Raw genomic sequence first — 20,167 nt, forward strand, 5'->3', positions numbered from 1 at the left:
AAGAAAAAATATTAAAGCTTTTTAATGTTATTTATAAACTAAATAAATTTGATTTTACTAGAATTATAACGCTAAGATTCTTTAAAAAAAATGGCTTGACATGGTGTCTTGTTTTCGAGTTTTATAAATACGTGAAAGTATAATAATTTGAACCTTTAATCCCATCATTTAGGGAATACGACTTAACCATAGGGTTAAACTCACTCTGACCACCATTAAATTTGTAGTCGAGGGTAAAGTCATATTGAAAATAAAGAGATTGTTGTGGATGTTAAAATTACTGAAAATATTTATAAAATATGTCTATTCTATCGATTTCTATCGACTAAATTGTAATATATTGTAATTTATTTTCTGCTGTGTTCACGAATATATTGGAAGATATAAACTTATCAAACATAACTCCTTTATTTCAAGAAAATTCAAATATATATCAATTACATTGTGTTGCGTATTATAAACTTCATAGCTGCAAAAAAGAATTAATTATGTAATTGGATGTATTTAGGAATTAAAAATAATTACAACATGAAGTGCTACTCTATATACATTGTAGAATATTCGTAGAATATAAACAATTTTCTCCAATGGAGATTTTCTCACCAGACCCATTTGAAATAGGTATCATTTTCCATAATAATACACCTAAGGCACCACAAGAGTTCAAAAAAAAAAAAGAGAAAAAACATCAGTAAAATTAGGCAACATCTTAAATCCAAATAAAAACTCACTACCATAATAATATCCACAATTTTCTGTTATACAAAGTTTCCCATTTTTGTTTCATTTTGGTTCTTATAATTTACTACATCCGTTTACAAACTTCTTCACATGTTTTATTCTAATAGTATACTTTTCTACATCATACCTTGAAAATTTGTCACAAGTCTTGTGCATTGGTCTAAGATTTCGATTTATATGCAGTATGAAACAAACATACGAGATTTCTATTTTAAAGAATACAGTATAGGACTATATTAGTGTAAATGCAGGAGTATTTGAATCCAAATAAGAAAGATATATTTCCTTTATTCTATTGTCCAACTTGCTCTTTTAGTATATATCAAGCCATAAAGTTAATTAAAACGTATAGATAGTTAATGAACATACCTTAATGTACCTATCCGCAAATCCAACATAAAGTTTGTCTTGCCAACACAATAATGCTGTTACTGTAGAATTTGTAGGGATGGATCCAAGATGTCTACAATCAATCTCGAGCTCGTTGGCGAATAACTCCTACAAATCATTGTCCCGATAAGTTAGAGAAGAGAAAAGAAAGAAGAAAAAGACGTAACAAGTTTCAAATCATTGATGGTATAGAGATGATAATCGAATTCATTCTATGCAAGGATACTTTCAAATAAACTGTACCTGTACATTTACGGCTTTATCTCGACCCCCCGTGACAAGTTGCTTCCCCAGCATGCTGGTAGCAAAAATGGCACCATCATGCAATTTCATGGTTTCCATAAATACATCGTTCCTCCACACCTGTAGTGAACAAAATCATTGGCTTAGTCCTTCCTCCTGTTAAAGTTCATTACTTATAGTTATGTCAAAGTCATGAATCTAGCAGAGCTCGTCCAGAGACTAAAAATACAATACAGGTTCATGGCAATCAAAATATTCAAAAAGTTTCTTAATATCCACAACTCAAATGATCAGCAGTTTTATGTGCAAGAGCACTCTAGCCCATTAACTTACACTTTTTGGTTGATTGATGATTAATATTATACAAGTAAAGAAGATCCACAAGGGAGAATGCCCATCAACTTAGGCTTTTGGGTTGATGTTAAATGTTTAACAAGACTGAAGGACGTATATGGCTAATGAATGAGATGAGAAGTAAATCTTAAACAGCACAAGCGTCTTTGAAGAAATTGAAACCTTTATGGATCCATTTTCATGAGTTGCAACAAGTATGTTCATTTCAGCAGTCAGACGTAGGACAGAGCCCAAGCTTCCAGATGATTCTTCCCCGAGCACGGCTAACTGACTCCGATTGGCAAGACTCCATAACCGAACAGTTCCATCCCAACTGCCACTGTAAAGAACGCCGTTACTTGCCACAAGAGCAGAAACGACTGATTTATGACCATGCATAGAGCCTGATAAGGTGCCATCCTAAAAGGCAAAACTCTCAAATTTCAGTTAAAGGATTCAATCTGGACAACTTGTATGATCGCTAATAAACTGTACCCAAGTAGTAGTTACCTTCAATGACCATGCTTTAACCGATTTATCGCCTCCACCGGTATAAAGGTACCCATTGCTTGAATAAGCCAGGGCATGAATACCGTCATAACGCCAATCCTTCTCCTCGTACCATTTCTTTAATGGATCTTGCTTGAGAGGAAGAGCAACGCTCCAGACATAAATACCACCTCCAATATCAGCACTCGCACATAATGGTTGTTCTTCATCAATATATACCAGATCCATTATGCGATGCTCGTGACCGATAAATGTGTGTACATGAGAGAAGTCCTACAAGAAATGTTCAAATCGATGATATAGAAAAATGGAGGGGTAGCATTATCTAGAAACAGGGTACAAATAAATGATCTGATAATAGAAAGAAGAATATATCAGATTCATTCAATTGTCGAGGTAAAAAATCAATAAAGTGCATACTTGCAAAGACCATGCTTGAACAGTCTTATCATATGACGAGCTAAAAAGATGATCCCCTACAAAAGAAGAGAGAGGATGCATTTTAAAAAAGAAATAACGTCAGGGCACAACTTCATGAAGGTCATTCGCAGAATTCACAATTTTGAATGTTATCATTATCAAAGTACTTTAATTCGTTACAATATTGAACTTTTTAAAGAACTTTCCGCAAACAACTGTCAGTTGCCAATAAAACATCAAATTTTGAAATGATCATAGAAAAATATTTGAGACAAAGGCAACATAAAAGATGGAGGAGACTGTATTGTACATACCTCCAACTACTAAACCAGTAACGCTATCACGATGGCCAAGCATGTCTCTGGACTTAACCATTCCAACTGATATCCCATCAACAAAATCTTTTGTTGTTTTCTCCTCCGTGATTTGATCCATATCATCTCTATGAGTTTCTATCAATTTGTTGGGAAGTCGAATGAGATCCCCCAGAACCAAGCAATGATCAGCAGATTCAGCACTGTATTCATTAACTACAAGTTTCAAACTGGACAAAGCATCCAACTCAGAACTAACAATCAGTTCCCTACAGCATCTCAACAGTTCAACAACATTTGGACGATTTTCAGGATCAAAATCTAAAGACCTGCAGAGTGTTTGTTTCAATGATGCATACTCCAAACCGAACTTCGTGTCCAAACAAGAACTAAGTTTCTCCACCCAACTCCCATAAAAGGCAGAGCAATCAAAATGACTTTCTTCAACACTCCCCAGTGTCTCTTTGAAGCAGTCCTTTCCAAGAAGAAGACTCAGCAAAACCAAAACCAAAGACCAAATATCGCACTCGTTCCCAACCGAACATAGAGTTGTGCTGCATTCAAGCACAACGTCTTCTTTATGCAATAATTTGAGTAAAACCTCTGGGGGAACAAAAGCCTCTTTCTTTATCAGATTACTAATAAGCATTCCCAATTCTTTCACATGGAGTTTTGATCCGGAAGAAACAGCTTCCATCACTGTCTCCCAAACAGTTTTTCCCATCACCAAAACCCCATTTATATCAACACAAACACTACCAAATACTCCAAGACTAAAACATGAAAGACTCAGAAAGCCAGTACTTAACCTAAGAGAATGCATAGCTATGATTGCTTCACATAATTCAGTGGCAATCATGGCAAAACTAAGCAAGTCATCTTTGTTCAAGCAAACCTTATTTCCGAAATCAAGTTTTTTTATCCAATTGTTGATCATCTCCACTAAGTTCTCATTTCGTCTCTCACATACCAAGTACAAAAATCCATCCTCCAAATTACCCCACAACCCAAAAATCCTACCAACTCTTCCACTATTCACAAAACCAGCTCCCAAAATCAAACCCAGTTCATTTCTCTCCTCATCCTTCAACTCATTCAAGCATTTCAGAACCATAGAAGTATAACTAAACTTAAACAAGCAATCACTATTCGAACAAGGCAATGAAACAATTCGAACAAGACTTACAGTCCGGTCTTCACCAACCGTAATCGGGAACGAAGAATCTGAAACGGGACCAATTCTTCCCAGCAACAACCTCTCCAATCCGTCGACAGCATCACACCGCTCGATCGAAACGGCGTCGCGCGGCAGAACCCAGTGCTTCCAAGCTCTGTAGAATTCATCGGGCCAAAGCCGAGGAAAGAACTCGTGGGTTTGGTGGATGGGTCGTTTGACGGATTTCTTCGAAATTTGTTCACCGGCGTTCGGCTCGGGGCAGAGTCTGAGGAGGTCGATGTTTTTGGGGAGAGCCGAAGCGCCTTGAGAAGGGAATTTCACGAGAACGTTGCAGGCGGGGCATCGAATGGTTTCGGGGAATCGCTGAGGAAGATTCTCGAGGCAAGTTCCGCAAGCTGAATGGCCGCAAGAGAGAACACGAGGAACTATGGACTCGCCGTCGTAAGTTTGTAGGCAAACTGGGCACTCGGGAAACTCCATTTTTGTACCTTCGATCTTAGTCGTCGGCCAAATGAGACAAATGGATTATACGCATTGAAGTTGGAGAATAGTTCGGAATATTCAGAGAAATTTGATCGATTTATCCAATTCCCAAAATGGCCCTTCAATGGAAATCGTTCAAATACAGAGAAAAATGACGACTTTTTTCTTCGTACGCATTTCATCAAGAGATAATAAGAGTAGAGAGATTCACAATGGCAATAGAAACAGAGAACTTTCAAATACAATTTTCTCGAACATTTTGGGTTAATCGTGTTACGTTTTAATGTACAAACAAATTGTTGTATTCATGAGAGTGTAAAAGCAACAATGTACAATATGAGCTCTCAACCCAGAAACTTAAGGAGGGAGAGAGAATTTGCAATGGAATTGCACGAGCAGCAACACATTATTTTGGGGTTGCAAACAAATTTGAACTGAAATGAATATAACAAAAGAGACAAATTTTCTACAACAAACATGAGTTGAAGATTTTGGAGTTGGTTGATTCATATGCTGCTTGCAGATCGCGATGAAAGACTCCGGCTACTTGAGAGATGGTCTCTTCTTATCTTGGCATCAGGATCCTGAAAACATCTCAACGTTGGGAGCTGCATGATTTTTGTTTAAATGGTAGACAAAAGTTAATATCTTGTTTGAACATATTAGTGCTTGAAAATGAAGAAGTGAAAGAAATGATGAACCTTCCAACGCCTTCTATGGCTAAGACTGTGATGAATTGTTTCCAACCTTACGATTATCTGTCTAAAAGTTGGTCTCTTTGATGGCTTCTCATCCCAGCAAGCTTCAATCAACCTGACCAGAAATGTCGTTTGGTTAGTACGAAAAATCATCCACCACTACTCTCTCGTTTATTAGAGATGAGAGAGAAGCAGTCAATCTTACTCTTTAATTCCATGGGCGTAGCATTTAGCTGGAGCTTTGAAAGGTGGGCGCATTCCTGCTGCATACCCTTTAGAAATGGCATTTTCTTTTGTGTTTGAAAATGGTGGTTGTCCTTCGATCATCTATTTTATTATAGTGTATTATTAGTATTAAAATCAAGTTAAGGCATTCGTTCATTCACAGGTTGATATGATTGTAAAGAACCAAACCTCTTGTAGAATTAAAGCAAAGGAGAAAACATCTACTTTGGTGTCGTATCCATTGTTTTTGAAAACTTCTGGAGCGACGTATCGGCCTATAATGACAAATAGCTTGATTGAGAATGTATTCACGATTTTATGTGATGAAGAGAACAAGTTTATGGATTAATCAGAGGAAATTCTTACAAGCAGTGTCTTGACATGTTAGAGGTTTATCCTCCTTGACTGTGAGCAACTTGCTAACTCCAAAGTCTGCAACTTTCAGGTTCCCAGTGTCATCTCGCAATATATTTCTATAATCAAACAACAAAACAGTTTAGGAATTTCAAAGAAATTAGAGGAGCAGTTGCAATTGTTGAAGTGGAATGATCAACTCTTACGATGGCTCGAGATCACGGTGGATGATAGGTGCAGGTTTATTTTCGTGCAAATAGTTCATTCCCCTGGACAGAATTTCAGGAAATAAACACATAAGATGTAATGGAAGATACGCATTTTATCTAAAAAGTTTAAGGGAGCAGTGTATAATGAATACCTTGCAATATCGAGGGCAAATTTCACAGCTACAATTGGTTTTAGTGGTCCTTTTTTCTGTAAAAGTTGACAAAGATCTCCCTGCAGCACCAATTACAATAACATGAGGGGAAATGGACATAGGGTTTATCAATAGTTATCATTTTCATTTTCAGACCCATTAGAGAAGTTTAAAATGAATTGGAGAAAAACCTTAGGCAAATATTCAGTAACAATCATCATGGGACTACTTTGAGTAACAGCACCAAGAAATTGAACCACGTTAGGATGCCGAATCTTCTGAAGCAATGCAAGCTCATCTCTGAAGGCGTTCCTGAAACCCCCAAATGGATGAAAAAGAAAGAAGGAAAAAGGTGATTTCAGTCAAGAAATGAATTGATAACCACCTAATAACTACAGATACTTTAACCAGGGTAGCATATAGTCTGACATATGTCAGACAGTAGGTTTCTATGATATTTGTTGGACATACGTCCATCAGTTAGACAATATGAAATTTATTAAACTTGTATCAAACACTTGTTACTAATAGATGTATTAGATTTTAGTTGTACCAAATTAAGTTCAACATTTATTATACATACATCAAACTAATTTTTTAAGCACATGAATGCTTATACATTAACTTTGAGTTAACTTCTTGCACAAAAATGATATATACTTTAATAAACATGAACTTATTATGTCCATGTCCTAGATGTCAACAAAAAATGACATGCTGTCGTCTCCCTGTCGTGTTGTACATGTGTTTCATATCTATACCCTCCTTCTTAATTGAATGTATGTTTTCTAGACGAACTTGGTTACTTACACTTTATCCTCCTCTGAAATCACATCCTCAGGAAGCTCTTTAACTGCAACTTGGATTCCGCGCCACGATGCAAGATGGAAGGTTCCCTGGAAAGAAATTTTAGATTAAGATCAGCATTCAACAGTAAAAAAGTAAAACCAACCAAGTATTAGAAAAAATAAGAAAAGCAGGTAGAAGAAAAGGTATTAAGTTAAACCTTGGTCAAGTTGACACTGTTTGTGAAGTCAAATTCTTTAGGATCAATTTCGTATTCTGGGACTTCACGAGCATGTTTGACATGCATGGGAGCCATCTGAATTTTCCAGCATTATGAACGAAACAAAATAGAACGTAATGAAGCCATGATTAGTGAACATAATCCAACAATTTGCAATTGAGGAAACAAAAAATCCAAAAAGAAAGAAAGAAAGAACGAAAGAAAGAAAGACATTGTCGGTACCAGATGTTTTGCGCCACTTTTTTCCAGCAATTTGATAACTTCATGGTTTTTGTAGAATATAGCATCTGCAAGAGGCTGTTATTCCAAACTTATTATTCTTCCGCCATTAGTTCACACAAAACAGAGAGAGAGAAGGGTTTTAAATTTCTTCTCAAAAAGAGTAAACATGAAATTATTTATGGTGACGAAGATTCATTGGCCACACAGATGGACACATTTTTTTAGTAAGTTCACAAAATTAAGTATAATCAAAACCCAATTCATATTTAAATATGATACATTACACGATAAAACAAACATACAAAAAGAAAAAAGAAACCTCAACTTTCTTTTTCTTTTTTTTTTGTCTCAAAAAGGTTATTAAAACTTTACCACTCTTTAATAGGTCACTTTAATTATGTGTTTAGTAGCTCTACAAATATTTAATATTCGACGTGTATTTGACCTATCTTACTTTTTCTCAAACTCATTACTAGACCAGAAAAAATCAAAAGTTTAGTTCTACTAATCAAATTTCAACTCCTACTTGAGAATCAAACCTCAAATTTTAAAGTCTATTGCTTATTGAGATATGTTAATAATGTCATCAGTAAGCAAAATTCAATTTTAATACTAATACCAAGTTATTTTTTGAGTATGTCAGTGTATAATACACAGAATGGAAGTTAATAAAAGATTTGACATTTTTAACCTCCAATTATTTCATAAAAACTAAATTGAATGTTTAAAGACGTAATAAATACTTTCTAAAGTTTTTAAAACCTCTCTTGACAAACAAAAACGGTTATAATATATTAGAAAAGCTAAACTTGTAATTTAGTTATACTAAATAAAATTCAATTTATTTATCAATCTTAAAAGTTTTTTTAATAACATAGTTCAAGGAGACAATTCAAGAAGTACTCTTTACTGAAAAAATAAATAAAACTAGGAAACTTGATTTTTTTTTTCTCGAGGGTCATTTTCAGAAATAATAGTCCAAACATAATCCGAATAATATTCTTCTCGAAAAAAAAAAATAATAATCCGAATAATATTGCTATAATTTAATTTGCTTTTCCTTTTTTTAAAAATGGACATTTCCCTTTCGAAATAACGGACCCACCCATTTCCCGCGTACAAATTCCCGTATGTCTTCGAGGTTTCGTTTGTTTCTTTTTCTTTTTTTTCCTCAAATACTTTTCAATATATATATCTTTTTTTTTTTTTCTTATACATAAAATCATAATTTATTTCTACCAGATTCTGAATTCAAATTGAATCAAAAATATATCCAATAAATTTTTATTCCTCGTAAAATTTCATTGATGGTTGACCTCTTCCAATTCACATTTATTTGTATTCGTCATTCAGATCAAAACCAATTGCCTCTATCCATTAAAACGTATTTTCCAATTTTCAAGACCGACAAAAAAATATATATATATATATAAAAAACTAAAAAATTAAAAAAAGAAAGTAAACGCGGGCCAGAAAAGAAAATGCAGAAAGCGGCAAATTACCGTACTACCCCAGCGATCTTTAGGGTCAATTTCAGCGCCACGGCGGAGCAATAAATCGACGATCTCGGAGCATCCTTGACAAGCAGCAACATGAAGCGCCGTCCGATTATCAACATCGTGAAAATTAACATCAATTCCTGAATCTAAAAGCTCTTTAATCCCTTCCAAATCGCCTTCATTCGCCAAATACATCAATCTCACCCCTGGATCGATCTCCTCGCCGTCTTCCGCCAACTCCGCCTCCTCTGGCTGGCGATCCGGCGCCATCGACGATTGCTTCCCTAACAAAAACCTCACCCCGTTGTTATTACTGTTATTCGTTTCCATTTGTTTCTAAAACCCTAAGTAACAAGCACTACTCTTTCCGACGAATCTCCGGCAATGAAAAACAATATTTCGCTCAACTAAATTTAGAAAATGAGTTGGAGTATCACAATTTTACAGCTAGGTTTCGGAGTGAAATGAATCGATGAGTTTCCGGTGAGAACAACGAGAACTCGTTTTGTGTCGTTTCAACTTTCAGCAGCTTTTGGAGGCAGTTACGATTCCCCTTTATAGTGAAAAAAAAAAAGAAAAGAAGACGATGAAGTCTCTTTTTCCGTCGGTACGGCGTAGAATAGCAATTACGTCATTATGTTATTCTAAAATACGCTTCCCTTTAATTTCGCCGCCCTTATTTGACGGCTTCCGTAACTTCCGTTACTTTGCGTGACGGCTGGATGACGACGAAATTGTTCTTTTACGCGGATGGGTGTTTTTTTCGTGTGGGAGTGATTAAGATTATGAATGCAATATAGACCGTTGATTTGATGGATCTTTTTGGTTTGAATATTACGTACGGGTTGGATTAAATGGTATTGAGGATATGGTGCGGACGAGGATACCGATGTTGTATGAATACGACGGCGTGTTGGGGTCGGTGGCGTGGTAGATGGCAACTTGGCGGTGACGTGTTGAGTGGAGCCCATGGCTGAGGTGGATTTGGAAAAAGGAAAAATATCATCACACTGCTGGAACATTCCAACGATGTGATATAAAAATGTACAGAAGTTTAATTGATTAATAAATGAAGCCTTCCTTTTTGGTTATATATGGTATAAGGTAATCTTTGATGTAATGTGTTGGATAAGACTAAGTCTATTTCAATCCCATTTTTTCTATCATCAATTTAATTCATGGGTTATTTATTACAATAATGGAATTTAATGGTTTCTAAATGTTTCATTTAAAAAAAAAAAAATCAAACTTTGAGTGTTTGCTAAATACTTGTTTTTTTTTTTTATTGTTGATGTTAACTCTTAATCAATTAATTAAAATTATTACAATATGGATTTTTTAGTTGAAACTGATTTAGTTATAATTAATTGTACATTTTTAAGTAGTAATGAGTAGAGATGTAAAATCTAGAAAAAGGTAAAAGTAGGTTTTCAAAACTAAAAAGGAAGATGAAGGTTAGTAACCAAAAAAAGGAAATTGGTAAGGGATGTTTATTTATTTTTTTTATTTTTTGGTCTAACCAGTAACGTAATGCATTTGAAAAAATGGTTAATTTGAATATATAGAAAAAGTGAAGAGGATAGAAAGGTTTGAGTTTATCTATAGAGTGGATGTATTGATAGTTGTTGGGGGGGGGGGGGGGGGGGGGTGGGGGGAGGATATATTTAAAAAAAGTAAAAGAAGTAGAGATTTGATTAATATCCAATTGAGAAAGAGAGGATGAATGTAATTGTGAGTATTGAAAATGGGGGAATGAATTGCTCAACCAAAGAAGTGCCATTTTGTTTGTAATGATTTGCAAGTTGTGATGGGGTAGATGGGGAATTCACATGAATTATGGCCGCCTTTTCTCTCTTTATATTCTTCGTTTGTTTAATTTTATCCATTAATTCGTATTCATACATATAATATAATGTTTACATTTATTCATACCTCTTTTTTCTTTTTTCTTTTTTCTTAGAGTTGGGCCTACTTTCTCTAATCATATCACCGCCGCCTAAAAAATGTGATCTAATATAGAAATATTTTATAAATGTAACAAAACACAAAATTATTTACGATGAGTGTAACAAACTATCTTCCTTCTCTTCTTTTCGATTTCTTTTTTTTATATCATTTAATATTTTCATATCATTTAGATTAAAGTAGCCAAATGTAAACGATCCTGTAAAAAAAAAAGTAAACTATCGTGTAGAAAAAATAAAAGATCATTTATAAAGAATCTTGAAAAAAAATCAATTAGATTGAAATAGCCAAATGTAAAAAAACCGTGTAATAAAATAAACAAGTCTGTAAAAAAAAGTAAACGATCGTGTACGAAAAGAATTAAAAAAAATCATATACTAAATTTTGTAAAAAACTCATTTAGATTGGAGATCCATATCTAAACGATCACGTACTAAACAATAACATCACAAATATATTATATGCGGCATATGAGATATTTTTGATATGTTACATCATGGACCTCTAAACTTTTTCTGTTTTTGAAATTGTTCTACGTAGTATAAATATTTTGCTGTTTAGTTATATTTTTTAAAACATCTCATCTATTATATCCAAAATTATTATTTTGAAAATAGAAAATTATTTAGCCACCAAAATTTCCTTTTCTAAACGGCAATTCCCATTTTTCTTCCTCCCCTCTCTTCCAATTTTCAAGGACACCTTGTTTTTTTTTTAAAAATAAAAGTAAAATGCACTTTTAGTAGGAAGGTTGTATATATTATTTTAGTTTAAATTATATTAATATATATTTGATAAAGAGATTATTTTAGTTTTATAAGAAAATAGTATACACCGTAAAAAATTGATAGTTTTGAAATAGTTAACATTTTTAATTAATAATCTTTTTCCTAAACGGTCTTAAGTTTTTATTTTATTATAAGGTGTGTTTAGTCTTTGAGTTTTAAAAATAGATACTTTTAATTTCTAAGCTATAAGGAATATATTTATTAGATCCCTTAAGAATATTGTCTAATAAACCTATTCCTCAAAATTTAGGAGCTAAAATACTTCATTTTTTAAATTCATGGATTATTTGCACTTAATAAGCATATTTTTCCTTTTTTCTTAAAAGAAAAAATTAAATTAAAATTAGTGTCCTATTTGGTTTCTAAAATCTAATTTGGTAACGAACTATTCTATTTTATTATCTTTAAGTTTATTATTGTGGTATCTAGTTTTTCTAAATATTTTAAACAACCAGAATGTTTTCTAAAATTTTTTATTTGTTTTCGAAGTTTTGATTAAAAATTCATCATTTTATTTAAGAAATATGGAGAAGAGAAATGTGCTTAATTTTAATTAAAATGAACCTTGATTTTTAGTTTATGATTAATAAGAAGGGTGGATATTCTATGCCATTTTTTTTCCAAAAAAATGTCAAAGTGAAGGAGAGAATGTGAAATATTATATTATTTGTAGGTTGAGTTATAAATAAAACTTTTTTATTGATTGAATGAGTTTAGGTTGAAAAATACTATTCCATAAATATAATATAAATTTAAGAACAAAAAAAACACACACACACACACAAAGGTTCCGACTACTTGACACTTTCTTTTTTTATATTTAAAACGAAGTTGAGAAGAAATGAGAATCATTCAAACCCAAAGTAATTTATTATTGAATTAATTTATGGTTTACTTTTTCAAATAAATTAGATAATGTCTTCACACTTTAAACAACGGATAATTGCTGGCGAATTCTTTTTTTATTAAAACAAATTTAATTGTAAATTCATCCCACAATATATAATTATAACTATTTCTTATCGACTTCAATTTTTATAAATATAATAAATCCACCAAATATTTACCATTTATGTAACGAAATGAAAAAGTCCGTCAAACTAATATTTTTTAACATTTTTATTGATTTGTTATTCATCGTTTTTTTCTACGATTATTTTAAATACTTTTTTTTATTATTCTTTCCGTCCTCTTTCTTCTTTTCATCCTCTCATTTGGATTTTTAATTTTTTTTTTTATTGTTTAAGATCGTGTATCAAATATAAAAAATTGGAGAAAAATCTTGGTGGTATATTGGATAGTCAAATAAAACGAGCACACAAAAAATATAGTCAAATCTAAACAATCGCAATTTAAAAAAAAGATAGTTTGCAAATATAGTAATTATATTCAAAATAATTAAGTATATAGCAACATTTTAAAAAAATTTCAAATATAGCAAAATCTGTCCAAAATCTATCAATGATAAGAGTCTAATATACCATGTAGCAAATGTTGGTCTATCATGGATAAATCATAAGAGTCTATCAACGATACAAGTCTATTATTGATAGATTTTGTTATATTTATAATTTTTTAAAAATATTGCTACATGCTTAATAATTATTCTAAAAATTGCTACTCATTATAGTTACTCTAAAAAATTAAATCATTTAGATTTAATACCAAATTTATCCAAATGTAAATGATCGAAAGACCCAAATCTAAACAATCAAATTGGTGTAAATGTTTATGTGCGATGGGTGTCAATTAATTGCAGGACATTTGTTGTATTTAAAGCCTCGGATTGTTTTTAAATACTTTGTTATATATTTTTTAAAATACCCTTTTTGTAATATTTAATAAATATATTTTATAGGGAGAATAAATAATATGAGCAGTAGTGAGAGGAAACAATCAACCAATTATAGATATCTTGTAACTTAAACTCTAGTTCAACATTCAGATCTTGATTAAACTGAGACTCCTTTATTCTGTCATAAAACCTTTAAGACAAACACATGAAAATATAAATAACTTTTACTGATCTTAATCACAAGCCAATGAAAGATGTCAATAACCCACCTAAAATAAAAACCCTAAACACTTAACTAATTATCAAGAACCAAATCATTGTTAATATGGAATATAACACAAAACATTTGAGAAACATGAGCTGAAAAGTCGATATTTTAAACCCTAATATGGTGATTTGAAATTTATTTTCATCAAATCCGCTAAACCCATAAGTTTTCAAACTATATCTATATAGATAAAACATATTTGACATTTACAAAGCACTTTAACCATGGAATTGAACCATAAATTAGAGCTTAAGTTAATTTAAAGTAACCTTATGGAACCAAATCGCATGGATGAAATTAGTGTTTTTCAGGAAGTTTAAGTAGAGACATTAGCTGTGCTTACGGAATAATTTTAGAATAATTGGATTAATGTCAGGATGTTTGAAAATCATGCAACCATGAATTTGAGAGAAGCCTGGTTGACGGTGAATGGTTTATTTCCAAACGCTTTGATATATTATATATGATTTGTGAAACTAGCTAGACACATGATCTGTTTTATATACGTTTTCCTGCTGTGATTTGAATGCTGAAATTAGATAAATATGTGTCATCTCTGAATCTGGTTGGAAACTCAAGTTTGAATAGGTTAGATGGAAATGAATCTCAAAAGTACAACTCGGTTATATGTGTTGAATAATGTGAGCATATACAAGCGCATATACCTTCTGTGCGTTTAGTACTTGTGGGATTGTCAAATATGGTTGACAGAAATTGTCGACATGCTCACATTAGACGTGTTGCCTTAACGCTGAAGTATATAGTACACACCAACGAGTAATGGGTTCAAATTTTGGTATGATTTTCAACTTGTGAATGCAATTTTTACTCTATTATATATTGTGTGTTTATTGAGATACTCAAGACCTGTTTATTTTAATATGTTTCAAAGGTATCTTTACTGTGATTATATTCTGGAAAGGTTCTTTGCTACTATGATTATATTATGGAATTGGTTTAGATATCTCTGTAACTCGCTATAAGTTTATAATTGTTCAAAAGTGATTCCTAAACAATTTGTGAAGGAAACCCCATACCTATATGTTTATATTAAAATACCACTACTTGGTTTTCCATGTTTTTCAAATATATTTTGTTTTTCTCCATTTATGATCAATGAGTTACGATTGCCATTTGAGATTGACATTTACCACTATATATACCACAAAATTGGTTCTTGATTACTTCAGTTTTTATGTTGAAGTATTTTATTAACTTGCATGAAGTTTCAATATTTATTGTTCACATAAATAAAAATTGGATTTTAAGATTTTGATTTTAATTTGATTATCTCTGTATTTGATTCAAAATCTCTACTTAAGAAAACCTCTCATTTCCACGAGTTATCCTCTCTCTCCACTCTATCTTTCTAGAAATTTGGCTCTAGACATTTTTTCATGGAAAACCAAGCAGTGGACAAGGTCCATGATTCAACATTGAAGTCGTCTATCTATCTAGTACACGAAGTCGCTTAGCCGTCTGTACAGTGTGGTGCAGCTGCCATGTTGTCCGACATGAATGGTTGTTGATTAAATTTTGTTTGTTAATTGCTACTTTGCATCCATAATATATAGTTTCCACTTTTTTTATTTCAATAATCCAGTGATTCAAGTTTTCTTTTTTTGCTCCCTCAATGCATTGTTCTCCAAGTCTTCCATCTTCAAAAACATTTCAAGATGTTGGTAGACTCAAGTTGCAAATGATGTACTTCAATGTTGATGGAATTGAACAAAAGAGTGTTTGTCCATCTCAGTGAGGATTAATTATGAAGAAACAAACGTATGGTTAAGGTGTTTTTACAATTATCTCTTTTAAATTTTTCATATCTTTTTCATTCTATCTTTTATGTTCAATGTCTTTTATTTTTTTTCTCAATGTTCTATCTATTTCGAAGAATGTGTACACAGCTAGGTCTTGATTATCTTGGTCACTTTTTTTAGGGGTATTTTTTTAGTTGTTCCTTTATAATGAGTATTTATTGTGTCTATTGAAAAAATGATATAGGTGAAAAAACAATATAGGATATCCCATTCTATTACATGGTTATGTTCCTTTGTTTAATAAAAAAAATCATGAAACCCTTATGTGCCCAAATAGTATTTTAATCCATTATAAATAGTAAATCAATAAATTCTTAAAACATATTAAAAAAAATAAAATGTTCTAATTGAAGACTAAAGTGATGGAATATAAATTTTTTTTATTACATTCATTCACAAAGATTTTAAAGAATTGTTGTTTAATTACAAGAAGTAACTTTAAGTAATAACATGAAATCAAATTAATTTATTGCGTTTTTAACTACGGGATTATATCAAAATTTGAATAAACAAATAAAGTAATTAGAAAAAATAATTGTTCCAAATTGAAAAGAAACTTTAGAAATCATTGAAAAAATATTTTTTTTTTTGAAAAAGATTATATATTTATATATATGTGAAGCGTCATGAAAACCAACAAAATGTAACATAAAATTTGTTAAGAATAGAATGTGAAAATCAAGAAAATGTAACATAAAATTTATTAAGAATGGAATGCAAAAAGTTATAGCAAGTTAATAACTAATTAATTTTTTAAAAAATTAATCACTAATTAATTATTATCCTATACTTAATTCCAACATGTTATAATTTTGGTATGATAAAGGTTTTTATAATTTTTCTTTTAATTTGATTAGCTCCAAATATTTTTATCATATTCATTTTTAGGAAAATTTAAAAGTATAATTTCCATGATAAGAATAATTAATAAACTAACCAAAACTTTGATGATAAGTTAAATTATAAAAGAATGACCAATTAAAAAGAACACATAACAAGATATTATGTTTCTATCATTATAAAACAATCCTGTAATTAATTATACATAAACCAAAACTAATTATAAACATTTAAAAATTTTAAATTTTAGCATATTTTTGATAATAATAACGATGATTTGGATAAAAATAATTTTAGTAAAATTACGTTTTAAAAAGTACTAACATATGTGATGCACATAGTTTGAAACTAGTTGATTGAAATTGTAAATACATTTTTATTTTTAAAATCCATAAAACAAATGTTAATAAAAGAAACTATATATATATATATATATAAATATATATTTTGAAAACAACACTAAACTAATAGACATAAATTAAAATGGAACAAAATTCAAAGAATTAGGAACTAAAACTATATGAAACAGAAAGGCCATGAAAAATTGAAGACAAAACCACCTTCCAAAGCACTTAATTACCCATGCAAATGCAATCAATTGCATTCTCAAATGACTATTTCAGGAAAAAAAGATATCTAACTTCTCATCAAGCTTTTTATAACTCCAAAGTTAAAAAGACCTTCTTCTTCTTCCAAAACTCTTCCACTTCCCCATACTCAGCCGCTGGTTCCCAAACGATCTTTTCCTTTTCTCCATTCATATTCCTCCATTTTCATCCACCTTGCTTTCCTATAAATACAAACCATTTAACTTCCCTTCTCTTCACACTCATCACCTCCATTCTCAATCTCCCCTCCCATTTTTAGTTCCTGTTTTCGAATTGTTATTCCAAAATGAATCCAAGTAAGTCTTCCTCTAAGATGAAGAACAAGAAAATCGCTGGATCTTCCGACGAACGAGAAACCATTATGGATTCTCCTATTACTGCTCCTGTTCCCGTAGAAAATTCAAAGGAACCTTCCAATTTCGTTGCACCTATTGTTTCGTGCTTCAACGACCGAATTCGGCCGCTGATTGATGTTGTTGACAAACTACGTCATCTCAACATAATGAAAGAAGGGATCCAGCTCCCCACCATTGTTGTTGTTGGTGACCAATCTTCCGGCAAGTCCAGCGTACTGGAATCCCTTGCCGGAATCAGCCTCCCTAGAGGACAGGGTATTTGCACCAGAGTACCATTGATCATGAGGCTTCAGCAACACTCTGCCCCAAAAACAGAGCTTCGCTTGGAGTTCAATGGAAAATCAATTGTTACAGATGAATCCCATGTCTCTGAAGCAATAAATGTAGCAACAGAAGAACTAGCTGGCCATGGGAAAGGTAAAATGTTAGCATGAGATTCAAGTGACTATCTATGTTGATTGATTAAGAAATGATGGTAATCATTTGTTTTTAATCTTAACAGGCATATCCAATACCCCATTGACTTTGGAAGTGAGAAAGAATGGGGTACCAGATTTAACCATGGTTGATCTTCCTGGAATAACTAGGGTTCCTGTTCATGGACAGCCTGAAAATATATACGATCAGATTAAGGATATTATAATGGAGTATATTACTCCTGAACAAAGTATAATATTGAATGTTTTATCAGCAACAGTGGATTTCACCACTTGTGAATCGATTAGAATGTCTCAGGTTGTGGATAAAACAGGGGAGAGAACCTTGGCAGTGGTAACAAAGGCTGACAGAGCTCCTGAAGGACTGATGGAGAAAGTCACCGCCGATGATGTCAACATCGGACTGGGTTACGTGTGTGTACGAAACAGGATTGGAGAGGAATCTTATGAGGACGCAAGAAGGGAAGAAGCAAGGATATTTGAATCTCACCAATTATTGTCGAAGATTGACAAATCAATTGTGGGAATTCCTGTTTTAGCACAGAAATTAGTGCAAATACAGGCTACGAGCATAGCAAAGAATTTACCTGACATTGTGAGGAGTATTAACGAGAAGTTGAGTGAGAATTTGTCAGAATTGAACAAATTGCCAAAGAATTTGACCTCAAATGCAGAGGCAGTGACGGCTTTTATGAGGATAATTATCTCAGCTAAAGAAACCTTGAGGAAAATTCTACTAAGAGGTGAGTTCGATGAATACCTAGATGATAAAAACATGCATTGCACAGCTAGATTGGTTGAAATGCTGAATAGGTATTCTGAAAAGTTAAATCAGTTTTCAGAAAACGATTCAGGAAGGAATTTTCTGATGGAAGAGCTCAGCATTCTCGAAGAATCAAAAACAATTGGATTACCCAATTTCCTTCCTAGGACAGCATTTCTAGTCTTACTTCAAAGAAAAGTGAAAGCAGTATCATCTCTGCCTATAGGTTTCGTGGAAACCATTTGGAATTACTTGGAAAATGTTCTGACTGCAGTTCTAACGAAACATTCTTCTAATTACCACCAGCTCCAGCTGTCCACCAAAAGAGCCGGACATGTGCTAATAGCTAAAATGAAGAAAAGATCATTGGAACGAGTGATGGAGTTCGTAGAAATGGAGAAACTAACCGATTACACCTGCAATCCCGAATATGGCACGGAAAGGAACAAGTTGATTTCGCAGCAAGAATCATTCGTAAAACAAGTGTTTGGAAGTTCCGCTCCGAAAATCATGATCAAAGGGTATGGGGAAGTGGAAGTGGGAGAGCTTCGGCAGTACGAGTATCTACTTCCACAGGCGTACGATCTGAGAATGACAATGACGGCGTACTGGAAGATCGTGCAGAAGAGACTAGTGGATTGCATGGCACTTCATCTTGAATATAGCATCAAGAAATTGATCGACGAAGAACTTGCATCGGAAATCGTGAATGAAATATTGGGTCCAGGGGGGGTTGGGATCGAGAAGATGCTGGAGGAAGCTCCGAACCTTTCATTGAAAAGGGATAAACTGAATCGGAGCATTGGGCGGCTCCGGGAATCGAAGGAGGTGGTGGCTAACATTCTTGATCGGATTGCGACTTTCGTCGGATGTTGAAAAATGGATTTCGTGTTCTATATCTTAAAAAATTCTGAAATGCGAAGTTATGTTATTTGATCTTTGATATTTCAATTTACAAAATTTCGATTTGTCTTTGCTTTGATCTTAAATGTTTGGATTGAAAAGAAATTGATATGAATCAACGTTCCATTCGTTTCTTAATTGTTTTGTTTTTAAGTTTATTTCTTTAAGCATCTTTGCAAAAATAGAAAAAAAAAAAAATAGAAAGTATGATAATAGAAAATATAAAACCAGCAAATGGATAATCCTCATATCACATAGCACTCTGGTAGCTTAATCATATTTGCCAAAAGATGTAATATGAGCTTTTTTTTCTTTTTTTCTTTTTTTTTTTTGCCATTTTATGCAATTTTCTTCTTTTAAAGTTGATAAAAAAGTGGGAGGAAAATTGATATGAATGGTTATTAAATTTGGAGGGTATGTTTAGTTTTTTCAATCTCAAAGTAATTTACATAGGTTTTTAATATTGGACATTTTAAAAATTTTAATAGAATTTTAAGTTTAGCTATAATTTTTTAAAAAATATTTTACTAATTTTTCTTATTTAAATTAATGTTCATAATTTTTATATGACATTTTCAATTAGAAAATTGATTTTTGAAAAAAAATGTAAAAATTAACCTTAAATTT

General features: G+C 32.3%; 3 protein-coding genes and 1 long non-coding RNA gene across 4 annotated transcripts; 1 reads left to right on the plus strand and 3 right to left on the minus strand.

Moving 5' to 3' along the window:
* Positions 1 to 382: 382 nt before the first annotated feature.
* On the minus strand, positions 383 to 4,675 carry LOC103487210 (uncharacterized). Its single transcript, XM_008445451.2, has 7 exons — positions 2,952 to 4,675; positions 2,638 to 2,693; positions 2,218 to 2,490; positions 1,891 to 2,127; positions 1,375 to 1,494; positions 1,111 to 1,239; positions 383 to 645 (listed from the first exon to the last, which is right to left on the minus strand). Exons 1-7 carry the CDS (start codon positions 4,606 to 4,608, stop codon positions 625 to 627), a joined length of 2,493 nt encoding a protein of 830 aa, XP_008443673.2. The 5' UTR covers positions 4,609 to 4,675; the 3' UTR covers positions 383 to 624.
* A 149-nt stretch (positions 4,676 to 4,824) lies between these two features.
* LOC103487199 (integrin-linked protein kinase 1-like) lies at positions 4,825 to 9,547 on the minus strand. The gene is made up of 12 exons (XM_008445433.3): positions 9,001 to 9,547; positions 7,499 to 7,573; positions 7,256 to 7,351; positions 7,060 to 7,145; positions 6,441 to 6,561; positions 6,250 to 6,329; positions 6,095 to 6,157; positions 5,901 to 6,007; positions 5,724 to 5,809; positions 5,515 to 5,636; positions 5,313 to 5,424; positions 4,825 to 5,219 (listed from the first exon to the last, which is right to left on the minus strand). Exons 1-12 carry the CDS (start codon positions 9,325 to 9,327, stop codon positions 5,118 to 5,120), a joined length of 1,377 nt encoding a protein of 458 aa, XP_008443655.2. The 5' UTR covers positions 9,328 to 9,547; the 3' UTR covers positions 4,825 to 5,117.
* Positions 9,548 to 17,017: 7,470 nt separating this feature from the next.
* Positions 17,018 to 19,179, minus strand: LOC127144492 (uncharacterized). Its single transcript, XR_007816215.1, has 2 exons — positions 19,045 to 19,179; positions 17,018 to 17,839 (listed from the first exon to the last, which is right to left on the minus strand). It is a non-coding gene; the product is annotated as an uncharacterized LOC127144492 (long non-coding RNA).
* LOC103487189 (dynamin-related protein 4C-like) lies at positions 17,368 to 19,678 on the plus strand. Its single transcript, XM_008445423.3, has 2 exons — positions 17,368 to 17,854; positions 17,940 to 19,678. The coding sequence occupies exons 1-2, from the start codon at positions 17,368 to 17,370 to the stop codon at positions 19,511 to 19,513; spliced, it is 2,061 nt and encodes a 686-aa protein (XP_008443645.2). The 3' UTR covers positions 19,514 to 19,678.
* Positions 19,679 to 20,167: the final 489 nt, after the last annotated feature.

The sequence above is a fragment of the Cucumis melo genome, chromosome 12 (assembly GCF_025177605.1).
Source record: "Cucumis melo cultivar AY chromosome 12, USDA_Cmelo_AY_1.0, whole genome shotgun sequence".
Lineage (NCBI taxonomy): Eukaryota > Viridiplantae > Streptophyta > Magnoliopsida > Cucurbitales > Cucurbitaceae > Cucumis > Cucumis melo.